At 31.7% G+C, this 14,116-nt stretch overlaps 1 protein-coding gene across 1 annotated transcript; it reads left to right on the top strand.

Moving 5' to 3' along the window:
- The first annotated feature begins 4,094 nt into the window (after positions 1–4,094).
- On the top strand, positions 4,095–8,312 carry LOC139864974 (cyclin-U2-1-like). Its single transcript, XM_071853526.1, has 2 exons — positions 4,095–4,510; positions 8,057–8,312. The coding sequence occupies exons 1-2, from the start codon at positions 4,095–4,097 to the stop codon at positions 8,310–8,312; spliced, it is 672 nt and encodes a 223-aa protein (XP_071709627.1).
- The last annotated feature ends 5,804 nt before the right edge of the window (positions 8,313–14,116 follow it).

Here is a 14,116-nt window from a genome sequence, read left to right as displayed (position 1 = left end):
GTTCATGTGCTAGGTCTTCACGGAAAACATCATCTGGACATACAAGTAAAGCAGGTAGAATTGGTTTCACATCAAAAGTTGATTCATCAAACACCTCATCTATGTTAACAATGCTAGAACTAGGTTTGTTAAACACTTCATTCTCAAGCATTAAAATGTACTTCTCTAGCATGAGTGTAGGAATGTAAACCAATCTACGTGTCGGCACATAATTAGCACATTGCACATTCTTTTCAGTTTCAACAAGTTCCTTCAAGAAATCAGGATTTGATTTACCCATTTTTGCATTAATTTTCTCATACATTAAGCTAATTTGATGGTATTTTTTAGATTTGCGATTAACAATAATATCATCAAAATCAACATCAGAAGCATGCACAAAATGCGATGGTAAACCAGCTTGAAAGTAATCAGAATGATATAATCCTGGAATCTTTTTGGAAGCTCCATCTAAGATCTTAGGATCTTCATAACCCAAACCCCACTTTTCACCATGAATCGTTTTTGGTCTGTTCATGAAAATTGTTTGTTTTAAAAGTTCTAAATCAATGATAGCTTTAGATTGCTCTGTACGATAGAGTTTTTCCTCATATCGAGCAAGTTGAGCTTTCATTAGAACAGACTCTTTTGACAACGAAGAAATTTCAGTGTCTTTTTCAATTATGGCGTTTTCCAAATGAATAATTTTCTTGTTTAGCTTTGAAAGTGTGGGTTCATGTTGGTTTTTTAAATCAGAAAGATCTTTTTCTAAGAATTGAACTTTTTCTGCAAGTCGTTCAGATTTTAAACGATAATCAGTTCGTTCGACTTTAATCAGATGAATTGTCTTCTTAAGATCTTCCAACTCAGTTTCTGTAGAGCTGAGTTGGAGAGTGAATCGTTGCACATCCGTTTGAAATTTGGATGAGGAAGATCTGGTCTCATTTAGTTTGATTTTATCTTTTAAAATCTTGTTTTCAGATTTTAAGCCTTTGACTTCTTTTGACATTGAGACCAGATTCTTCATCAAGTCATTTTGTATTTTTACAAAATCAGGTGAGATTTCAGTTGATTGTACCTCATCATCGTCAGATGTTGAGTCAGAATTCTCCAATGCTTCCTTAGCTTTGATGAGCTTAGTCACCTTGCAAACATTTGCATGTTCCACCTCTGAGTCTGAATCATCAGTCCAGTTAAACCAAGTATCATCAACCAGTTTCCACAATCTTAGCCATCAACATTTTCTTCTTGTAGTAAGCTGCGTCCTTCTTCTTAGGTATCTTGCACTCACGAGTGTAATGACCAGCTTTACCACAATTGAAATAGATTGAATCTTCCTTCTTAGAATCATCAGCACGTTGTTGTTTGGATTGATCAGCTTTCTTGTAGTACGAGGAAGATGATGAGTTTTTGCGTTGATTGCTTGATTTGCCTTTAAACTTGTGTTTGTTCAAGGCGTTTGTGAACATGGCTGCCATCTTGACTAATTCAAGGTGAGAATCATCAACATCAGAAAGATTCAACTCTTCAGAATCAGTTGATTCTTCAACAAGCACTTTCTTGGACAAGCTTTTGGAAAATGATTTGCTCTTCTTTTTGGCAATTAGGGCAAGAGGAACGCCCGGAGAAGACTCTTTCCTTTCTTCTTGAAGTTTAGACACCTCAGGTTGGTAATGCATAAGAACTCCAACAAGCTCATGAATAGTCAACTTGTCAATCTCTTTGGTAGATCGAACAATGGTTCCATAAGGAAGCCAATCAGCATTGAGCTTTTTGAGGAATTTCATGTTGACTTCAGCATGTACTTTTACAATATTACACCTTTTCAACTCATTGAGAACACCATTGAAACGACGGTAGGTATCCTTGAGTTGTTCTTCTGGTTCCTGCTTGAAATTTTCATACAATCCCAGAGCCTTATTTAATTTAGTAACGTCTGACATGTCATAACCTTCTTGTTGTCGTTTGATCTCATCCCATATATCTTTTGCAGTAGTGTTGCTATCAACATTTTCAAATAGCTCATATGGGATAGCTTGCATGACAATATTTATAGCCTCTATGTCACCCTGAGCTCTTTCATGTTTATCACCAGAAAGTTCATAGACTGGAATTGGCATACCAGTATCCGGATGAAAATCAACAACTGGACCATCTCTCAGAGAAGTCCATATATGTTTAGCTTTCTCACCCTTATAGTCTATGTACTGAGTGATACGATGAAGCCACTGAGTGTACTTGCCATCAAACAACACTGGAGGTCGGGAATCTGATCCAATGATAAGAGTATCTTGAGTAGACATCTTAAATTGAGGTAGATTCGGTATTAAACACAATCTATGATTAGGGTTCAGTATAAAATCTAACAAGAATGTCAGATTCGTTAAAGATTCGGTACAGTAGCAGACTCGGTAAGTGGTTCGGTACTGTAGCAGATTCGGTAACAATTCGGTAAACCAGATTCTGTATCAGAAACTGATAAGAATCACAAGTAACACACCCAGATTCGGTATGGATTCGGTAACCACACAACTTGAAGCCTCAGAATACTTAAAATTAAAGAATTAAGTGAAACCGAGATTCTGATTCGGTAAATGACTCGGTAGTCAAATTCTGTAAAATATTATGTGTAAACACAATCCAATTCCCTTGAATTAGATTCGGTAACCTTTCTGCACAAGAAAACAAGTTAGTAACAAACAGAATATCAATGATACCGAAGATTCAGGATACCGAATGTCAACTGTAGCAGTTGATAATACCGAGTCTAAGTCTAAAACTTAGAAATATAACAGAATCCTTTCTCAAACCACACCAATTAGCTGCGTATAATCAAACCGAATATGATAGAATCACAATCACACCACAATCTGCAACACTTAAGATGAATTTTCAGTAATGAAGCAGACTCGGTATGACGGTTACGATACCGAGTGTTGATCAAATCTTAAAAACTTGAAGAATTGAAGAAATTGAACCGACAGAAATGTAATTTAACACCTCACGAACACAACTGAATCTTTAAATCTTCACAAAAATCCAGAATCAAGCTTGAATTAAGCAATACCGAGAGTTTTAGCCACAAACTCTAAAAATCAACTTGATTCTCCATAATTGAAGTTAAAAAGCTATAATGATGATCGAAACTCTTTCTAATAGACCTAATACACCTTCGCTGAACTTATCACAAGAATCTGAACGTCAGATTATCAAATTCGATAATACCGAATCTGATTCATTTTACCGAGAGTATTCAGATTCTGTAATCTACAATCTCTGGATCGATATAGTGATGTAGAATCACTTCCTGGAAGCTCTGATACCAAATGATAGGTCAGATCATGTTGAGATTGAGAGAAATGATAAGATAGAATGAGATTCGGTATGTAGGAAGGAGACTCGGTATGAGAGAGAATCGGTAAATTTACATTCCACAGCTTCTAGAACTCGGTTACAATACAATGGCTATCTAATTAGGACTACTTAGGTTCCTTATATAGCTCACTTCTAAGGAACCTTCATTTAAGCTTAATTCACATTAACACTATACAACTTCGGGGTCCTAACACCATTGATCCTGCCCATATATATATATATATATATATATATATATATATATATATATATATATATATATATATATATATATATATATATATATATATATATATATATATATATATATATATATATATATATATATATATATATATATTCCATGTTGTACGATATACATTATGTAATAAGGATGTACAAAATAATTAATAATCATTATAATATTTATTTTATAGTATTCCTCATTTCTTTCCCCCTTCTACATGTTATATATATGGGAATGATTCTCACACACTGTTTTTTGATCCTCACACACCCTTTTACCCTATTATTAGGGAGGAGTTCAAGTAAATTGGTGTGTGAGGATCAAAAAACAGTGTGTGAGAATCATTCCCCTGTATATATATATGAATAAAAAAATACACTCTCTTTCACATGCCTCACTATTTCACTCGTGTATATATTATATATATAAACTTGATCAATCCCAATTTCAAAAACCAACGAACCCAACCCATTTCTCTCCATTTGTCTTATACTCTATTGTATGTTCATCAAAAATGGATTTTTCCTCCATTATTTCTCCAAGAAAACTAAGATATGATGTGTATTCTTATTCATACCAACAAGACTCGAGAACCCCATTAGTCATTTCAGTTCTTGCTTCTCTCATTCAAAGAACCTTGGCTCGAAACGAAAGAATTGGTCGAAAATATGACCTAAATATAAAAAACAATGGTTCCAAAAGTAGGGTTAGATCAGTTTTCGATTGCAACGATATACCCGATATGACAATTCAATCATATCTTGAGAGGATCTTTAGGTACACTAAGGCCGGGCCATCGGTGTATGTTGTAGCGTATGTGTACATTGATCGGTTTTGTCGGTTATTGCCCGAGTTCCGAATAACTGCCCGGAATGTGCATAGGCTTCTAATCACAACTATTATGGTTGCATCTAAGTATGTTGAAGACATGTAAGTTCTTGCTTAACTTAAATTAAAATAATATTTTTTAAATGATTCATATATCTAGATTTTGTAGTGAAAAGACTATTGCTTTGATGGTTTAATAATTGGATAGTTGTCTACTGTTTATGTAAATATCTGAATCTCACACATGAAAATGACTGCTCAACTTACCCGATAAATAAAACTATAACGTTATCTTTATATCTTGCACGAAATAATATGTACCAAATGAAAAAAAAAAAAAGATATATTAAAATTTAACTGTCTTCATCCCAAAGATAATATTTTGTTGGTGTAACAAAATGAACTATTTTTCGAAAGATATACAGTATAAAATATAAAAAAAAAAATGTAAACTAGGCATTTGTTTTGTAACATATAAAGAGTATAAATTGCGACTAGCTAGCTAGCACGTCACTAATGGGCCGGATGTTTATATTATGAGGTACAACACTAAAGGCTACCTATCTAACTATCTATTGTCAATAATTTATTGAATTGAAGGAGTCTTAATTCTTAATTAATAGTAATAACTAGATGTGGAGCCCTCGCTTCGCGCCGGGGGCTCCGTTTTGAATGCGAGTTAAAAAAAAAGTCTTGATCTATTTTGTAAAAAAGAATTTTTCTCGACATCTAATATTGAAGGGTTGTTCCTTTTGTGAAAGTTGCTTCTTTTAGCATTCGGGTTTTATTTAAAAAGAACAAAAGTTAGTAAAGTGGGGGTTCGATTTGTATTTTAATAAAAGTTAGGGGGTTAAGTTTGTGAAATTTGAAAAAATATACGTATAAAGTGGGAGTTCGATTTCTATTTTAATAAAAGTTAGGGGGTTAAGTTTGTGAAAATTGAATATTAGTAAAAAAAAAAAAGTTAGTAAAGTGGGGGTTCGATTTGTATTTTAATAAAAGTTATGGGGTTAAGTTTGTGAAATTTGGGAAAAAATATACGTATAAAGTGGGGGTGCGATTTGTATTTTAATAAGAGTATAAAGCGGGGGCGCGATTTGTAGTTTAATAAAAGTTAGGGATTAAGTTTGCGAAAAGTGGAAAAATGAATACTACTATTCACTTGGCCTTTACCTTTTAGATATAGGTATATAATGCAATATAAATGTCAACAAAATTAACTTGGGACATTTAATTACGTGAAAAATGATACGGTAAATGTGTAACAAACTTGTTCATATTCTTATAAATGTATATATGAAAATATATATATATATATATATATATATATATATATATATATATATATATAAATATATATATATATATATATATATATATATATATATATATATATATATATATATATATATATATATATATATATATAAACCAAAAAGTTTTTATGAATTGTGGTTGAAAGTTATTTTAAGATGTTTGTATCTATATATATATATATATATATATATATATATATATATATATATATATATATATATATATATATATATATATATATATATATATATTTATATAGTGGACCAATCCATGAATAAGCACTAAATGGGGCACAAACTGGATAAGTAAAATTTCAAAATTTTTTTTTATAAAAAAAACGATCCTTTAATATGTAAATAGAAGAAAACGAAAAAATTTTAAAAAGTTTTTTAACAAAATCGTTCGAAAATCGATGATGAATGGTAAACATCGATGATGAATGGTAAAAATTGATGATGAATGGTAAAATTAACCATTCATCTGGTTAATTATCATTCATTTTTGTTCGCGATGAATGATAAAATTAATCAACGCTAAAAAAGCAGATGAATGGTTAATTTAACCATTCATCTGTTTATGATGAATGATAAAAAAACAGATGAATGGTTAATTTAACCATTCATCTGGTTTTTTTTAGCATTGATTAATTTTATCATTCATCGTAAACAAGATGAATGATAAATTAACCCGATGAATGGTTAATTTTACCATTCATCATCGATTTTTGAAAGATTTTGAACTTTTTTTTATGAAAAAATTGATTAGAGGTGCATTTTAATGCAGATTTATGAATGTAAAAAAAAATTCAAAAAAAAAAAAAAAATTTTATTTTGCTTATCCCGTTTGTACTCCTTTTAAGCTTATCCATGGATCGTGCATATATATATATATATATATATATATATATATATATATATATATATATATATATATATATATATATATATATATATATATATATATATATATCTTCATACGTATATCACTCTCTAGAATTGTGCATATTTAGTTTATGTTTACCAAAAATAGCGACTAGCATTGTATACATATACGGTTTTTGATTAATTAGCTCTGTTCACTTTCTTGACGTTGGGTGCAAGTCCTAACAACCAATCTAAATTAATTTCTAAATTCTATTAAATATATAATATACAATATACAATATAAAGTATAAACAATTACAATATTTAAAAAGTAGATGTTGATTATTTTATTGAACGGATAAAATTTCGTACACGTATCTCAACACCATTTGTATATAATACTTGTAAAATAATATAGTATAATTTAGACTTTACTAACGTTACCTTTAATGACAAATTTTCAATGGACTCGTATTTTCTTTAAATATTACTCCGTACGTAGTATATAATATAATTTATATATAATCATAAAGATATTAATGGTGAGAAATAAAAAATTGTAGACATTAAATTATTAACACTATTTTTAAAATTTGTCATTACTATGAGTTCTTAAACTTAAATGAATTTTTAAAATTTGTCAATACTACGGGCTCTTAAATAATTCTTATACTATTCATATTTTTTTAGTATCGCTATTTACATACCAATATGAACTTGTATATAAAGTATAAATAATTATAATAATTTAAAATGTAGATATTGATTATTTTATTGAACAGATAAAATTTCGTACACGTATTTCAACACCATTTGTATATAATAATTGTAAAATAATATAATTTAGACTTTACTAACGTTACCTTTAATGACAAATTTTCAATGAACTCATATTTTCTCTAAATATAGGGTAGTATATAATATAATTTATATATAATTAAAAAGATACTAATGGTGATAAATAAAAAATTGTAGACAATAAGTTACTAACAGCACTTTTAAAATATGTCATTACCACGGGCTCTTAAACTTAAATTTTTTTTTAAAATTTGTAAATTCCACGGGCTCTAAAATAATTCTTATACTATTCATATTTTTTTAGTATCGTAATTTACGTACCAATATGAACTGGAAATTACATTTTTTTGCACGATTTTTTACACACCCGTGCAACGCACGGCCTCAAAAACCTAGTATATATATATATATATATATATATATATATATATATATATATATATATATATATATATATATATATATATATATATATATATATATATATATATATATATATATATATATATATATATATATATATATATAATTGACATTATTACTTACTTAATACTTAATTATTACGAAATTAATAACAATAAACTATCTTTTGGCTATGTTTTGTAGTTTTTTGGCCAAGTTATTTATACATTTGGATATTAAATTAATGAATTAATTAATTGTCTTGTAGGAATTACCGGAATTCGTATTTTGCAAGAGTTGGAGGAGTAACAACAGAAGAAATGAACAGATTAGAGCTTGAGTTACTGTTCTTGATGAAATTCAAAATGCATGTAAATGTGAGTGTTTTTGAGAGCTATTGTTACCATTTAGAAAGGGAAGTGGGCATTGGAGGTGGTTATCATATCGAAAAAACGTTACGATGTGCGGAAGAAATTCAATCGAAACAAAGAGAGTATAATCAAGTCGCTAGAATAACACTGTAAATCGGTTTTTTTTTGGTTAATTGCTTATGTAGTATAAGTAAATTATGTACAAAAAAAAAGTCATATATGAAGGGTTAGTTTTTTTGTTTAATTTATTCTTAAATTGATGTTTGTGTGTGCTCAAATGGGATCTAGAATATAGCATGACATTTAATGAATAGAAGCGTCAATTGAGGAATCATAGTTGATTTGAATTTGAATCATATTTGAAATCTCAAAGTTAATTAACCGCAAAAACACGTTTCATCACCATTCTAAGCTATACTAAGATACTAAGATTAAATATTCAAATCTCGATGTAAAATACACTTTTATTATTTGTTTATATGAACCCTATACCCAATTCCCGATAATAAAATTACAAACATTAAAGCAATGATGATGTTGATTGTAAATTACATTTATTCAGAATGAAATCATGAAAGCTAATGCAGAGATGCGCAACCTTTATTATATAAAGGAGCATTAAAAAATTCTTAAGAACATTCTAAGAAAATTGAAAGAATAGGAGAATGGATATCGCATCAAGTATAGATGTGCAAATGATATTAAATTTAAATTAAGGATGATAGATATTTTTACATTACAATTTGATAATTTCATTACAAATGCTCATTTCGTTCCACTATAAGTATTCACATTTGACTTTCAATGTCTTTTGTTGTCAACTTTGAGCATAAATATGTTTATTTGTATTATATAATATTTTATAAAATGGGTTTTTAAACGTTATTTTATTTATATAATTTTTATGAAATAATATATAACACAGATAAAAATATTTATTGTTAAAGTTTATAAAGAAAGATTTTGAAAGTCAAAAGAGGACATTTATAGAGAGTCGGAGGAAGTATGTATTATTTAGTACTAAACAATTCATTATTGAATTTAATGATGTATATATCAATAATATGAATTTAATGATCAAATGACATTTATTTGAAAAAATTTACTAATACTTCAGACACTTTTATAAGTTGACCCAATTTTATTTTCTGTCGCCTCACCTCGTTAACCCTTTGGCGTCGTCACCTTTCATCGCAGTCAGTTTCACGATAGTTTTGTAGCCAGTAGTCTCCCTCATTCTCCATCACTGGCCTCTCGCGGTAGCTGAGATTTTCCCTCTTTTTTCCTTCTCTGGCGGTTAGCGTCTATTCCAGTGGCCCTTTGGCTCGTTCGTCGCCGTTCTCATGACTGTGGTTATTGGTTGGTTAGGTTTCATGTTCATTGCCAACTCTTGCTTGTTTTTATGGCCGCCATGTCCAATCTCCCCCACGGTGGTGGTTTACAACCAGGAGTTGGCCAATTAAGTTTTCTGTTTGCCGAATTTTGGTCGACGTTCTCTTGAGAATTCGTGCACATGGGATGCTTTTTCTTTGTCAGAATTGGATGCTTTTTTGGACTCTGTCGTGGTTTGCTCTCAATCAAAAATTGTTCCTGGCTGTTGGAGCTTCTTTTTTTATGTCTGTTCACATATATTATTAGGCATCGTGTACCATCCTTGGTACTATAATTTTTGCAGGTGTTGGGATGTGGTTGTTTTGGTGTGGCTCCTGTTTTGTAGACAATTAGGATGCGGTGGTTGTTAGTTATCTTTTCCAATCAACTGCCTCTTAGCCGAAGATGTTTTCGGTATCCTTTTGGTTCACCTTGCCGTGATTGATCGTTATGCGACATTCTCTCGTTATGGTTGTTGGTCGTGTGGTGATCGTCAAAAGTGACAAGATTTTTTTCTGGTGGTTTATTATGACAGCTATTCGATGGGTTGCTGACGGTTCTATTTGTAGTGGTGGGCGGTGTTCTCCCGCCCGTCTCCTATGTTTTTTTATTTTTGACATGTTTGGAAGTCTACGACGTTCTTTTTGTTGGCATTTGGGCCTATGGAATGATTAGTGTAATCGGTTCTTAGTTATCCTATTTGTTATAGTTCTATTCTTGTTTGTTCGTGTTGTTGACTAGGACTCGTTGTTTGATTTATATTTGAATCTGTTGTATTTGTGGATTTTCGGAACCGTTCAATGTTATTATGTTTTTTTACTAAAAACATAAGAAGAATGTGCAGGCTTAACTATTTTTTCGTTACAATGCTATTCAAAAGGTTGGCACAACTTTCGATAGTTATAAAAATAAACTAATTATGTGTTCTAAAACTTGATTTGACTTATTTGAGAAAAATAATTAAAAGTCATGTTATGATGACGGCGACAACAACAACAACAATACCCAATCTCGCGCTTGCAAGGTATGGGAGTGATGAAGGTGTAGACAATATTTCCTCCGCCTTAGAATAAAAGAGAGGTCATTTTTCTACCAACATGTAGAACCACGGGGAAGAATAAGTCATCCCCTCTCTACTCGTGGGCAAAGAGATTGCTTCCGAGTGAACCTCCGGCCAACATAGAAAAAATGAAGAGGGAAAAAAAGGAGAAAATGAATTAAGCGCGTACATGAGTGTGCTACTATACGGGCTCAAGAAAAAGAAAGAGGGCTAAACCAAAGACACGATGAACATATAGACACAAATAAAATAAATAGAATATATATATATATATATATATATATATATATATATACACACACACACACACACACACACACACACACATAGGGCTCAAGAAAAAGCAAGAGGGCTACACCAAAGACAGATGAACATATAGACACAAATAAAACAAATAGAAACATATATATATATATATATATATATATATATACGCACATCACGTATATAAATACATCTATACATATACATATATACATAGATATATACGTATGCCTAAGAACATATAGATACATAGACCTAATTACATAGCGTTACATACATACCTACATAGATACATATACTTAGACACACATACATACATATAGATACATACACACATACATATATACATACATAGGTACATATATGCAAATACATAGATACATAAACTGTAGCGACCCGACAAAATCGTCATTGACGGCGCCGTCTACTTAGGTCCCGTTACGTGGTCATAAGTCTTTAAAATGACGTTTGACCAAAATATGTCGCATTTATTTCAAATGTAAAGATGTTTCAAGTTTACAAAAGTAGTTCAACGACTAGTTACATTACAACGTTTAACGTACAAATGAAACCTATGCGACACGATTTAAAAGTAAGTCAAAAGATGCTCCATGTATGCATGTATACTCAACAACCAAGCAAGTATCAAAAATAGTGAGCGGAAGCATGTAACACCTATTGTTCAAGGACCTGAGAAAAACATAGAAATCTGTCAACGAAAACGTTAGTGAAATCATAGGTTTAAGCAAGTAAGTGAGTAAGTACAAATGAACCACAAGATTTATAACGTTGAAATAATAGTAAACCATTCTAAAAATTGTTATCACGAGCACCCAATTATCAAGGCTTAACTTTCAACGAACCCCATACACATAGTGTTAGAACCTACACTGTTTCTCGAAAATATATTTCATCCGAATAACGGTAGCGAACCGTCCGAATGAGGGTTTGTCAAACCCATATGGCCATACAACATAAGTTCTCGCTTACACCAGGCAAGTGTAACTAATGATAATCGAATTGAGGATTTTTGTTCTAACTCATACGTAGAATGTTTGTTTCCGTACTTGTGTTCACTTTGTAAAACGAAACGTTTATGTTTTCTCATCCCAAATGTAAGTTTAAAAGAGTAAAAGTGGGACTATGATCTCACCTTGAGTGCACAAAGGTAAAAGTACTTCATAAGTAAACGTGTGCAAGAACGGATGCTAGTCTTGACCTAAACAAGTAGGTCGTATCAATAACGGTAAACATGATTGGTCAAAGTTGTTCAATTAGTCCTATGGCTCGTTACGACTCGATTATATATAGCATGTGAATCACGTTGCCAAGTTTCATGCATGATACAAATACAAAAGCATGTTAGAATGATTGCATAAGTATTCGGTTAAGTTTGAACAAAAGTCAACTTTGGTCAAGTCAAAGTCAACGAAAAAGTCAACACGTTCGGGACGGGTCTCGGAAAATTTTTCTGAGTTTTATAATCATATATGAGCATGTTAGAACAAGTTACATGTTAATCGGAGGTGCGTAGCATAGTTGGAATTAAATGAAAAATTGTAAAGTTGATCAGTCCCTGAACACGGCCATTGTCGCGCCGCGACAAATGAGGGCCGCGCCGTGACATTAAGCGTGAGCTGGTGCCTGGGCTGTTTCAAATGTCTAAGGCTCAAAACCAATTTCATTCAAACACAAATTACGAACCGTAAACATTCAAAACAGGTATCTTATATCGTTGAAAAGGTAATTTGACGAGGAATACAACTAAACACGTTTCATCAATCAAATTCATCATTTTCAATAATCAAATTTCCAAATTGAATGATCAATTAATGCTCATCATAAATGCTTCAAGTTCAGAAATGCATATTGATGATTCGGGAATTAAATGCACACATATGATACGCCGTTTCGTAGGTAATTACGTATACAATACAACTAGACACTTAAAAATAACATTGCAAAGCATTCAATGCATTAAAAGTTCATTTTACTTCTATCAACCCCTAACTCAAAATCATAAACTTAACAATTATGTTTATGAAGCTTTTCCATGTCAACCTACACACTAAATTAAAGCTAGTGATGCTAGTAACACATTTAATACATGCACTTTTAACATCTAACAACATTTAAGCAACCAAATCACAAGATCAAACACACCAAATTTCAAGTTCATGTTAGTTACTTAAAATAACAAGGTCGAGCATATAAATCACATATTCATGTTAGACTTGAGCCATAGACACTAATTAACACTTTTATAAGTTAAAAACATCAAGAACAAAGAATCTAGTGTTTTTAGAAAGTTACCCAAACGAGATGAAGTTGGTATGGAATCGAAGAGGAAGTTGCAAGGATTCCAAATATGTAATTTGTTTTGAAGAACGCTTGCTATATCGGATTTAGATGATGAATTTATGTTGAGTGAGTTGAGAGAAAATGGAAGTATCAAAGATGAAAAAGGGAGGTGAATGAGTGAGTAGAGGAGAAAGGTTTGACTAGTTGACCTAGTCAAATATTTGGTCTCTTGGCAAGTTTAGTCCCTCAAGTTTAAAAGCGGGTGCGCGAATTACCTAAACCAAATATTTTAAAACGCATATTAATGGAAGATGTTATAACTACATAACGGACTTTAAAATAAATATATGGAAAGTAAACAGAAAAAGGCGGGATGTTACATTACCTACTCCTTAAAAGAAATTTCGTCCCGAAATTTAAGTAGGCGTAGTAGTCGTTGTTTCTTCCTCAGGATCTTGTGTTTCTAAATCCACGAATAAATGAGGGTACTTCTTTTTCATTTGCTCTTGTCTTTTCCATGTAAACTCGGGTCCTCTTTTGGCGTTCCAACGGACTTCGACAATCGGAATTTGGCTCTGTTTTAGCGTTTTGACGGAGTGATCCACAATTTCAACCGGTTCTTCCATAAAATGAAGTTTAACGTCAATAGTAAGCTCCTCGAGAGGGATGAAGAGTTCGGGTTCGGCGAGACACTTCTTCAAATTTGATACATGGAAAGTAGGATGAACGGAGCTCAGTTGAGGCAGAAGATCTAAACGATAAGCAACGGTTCCAACATGCTCCAAGATTTTGAAAGGACCAATATACAGCGGATTTAACTTCCCGCATTTCCTGAAATTGATTACACCTTTTCAAGGTGCGACTTTTAACATTACGCGGTCACCGACTTGGAATTTTAGGTCGTTGCGTCTAATGTCGGTATAGCTCTTTTGACGACTACGGGCCGTCCTAAGCCTATCTC

Source organism: Rutidosis leptorrhynchoides, chromosome 8, assembly GCF_046630445.1.
Source record: "Rutidosis leptorrhynchoides isolate AG116_Rl617_1_P2 chromosome 8, CSIRO_AGI_Rlap_v1, whole genome shotgun sequence".
Classification (NCBI taxonomy): domain Eukaryota; kingdom Viridiplantae; phylum Streptophyta; class Magnoliopsida; order Asterales; family Asteraceae; genus Rutidosis; species Rutidosis leptorrhynchoides.
This window is presented reverse-complemented; position numbering and strand designations above follow the sequence as displayed.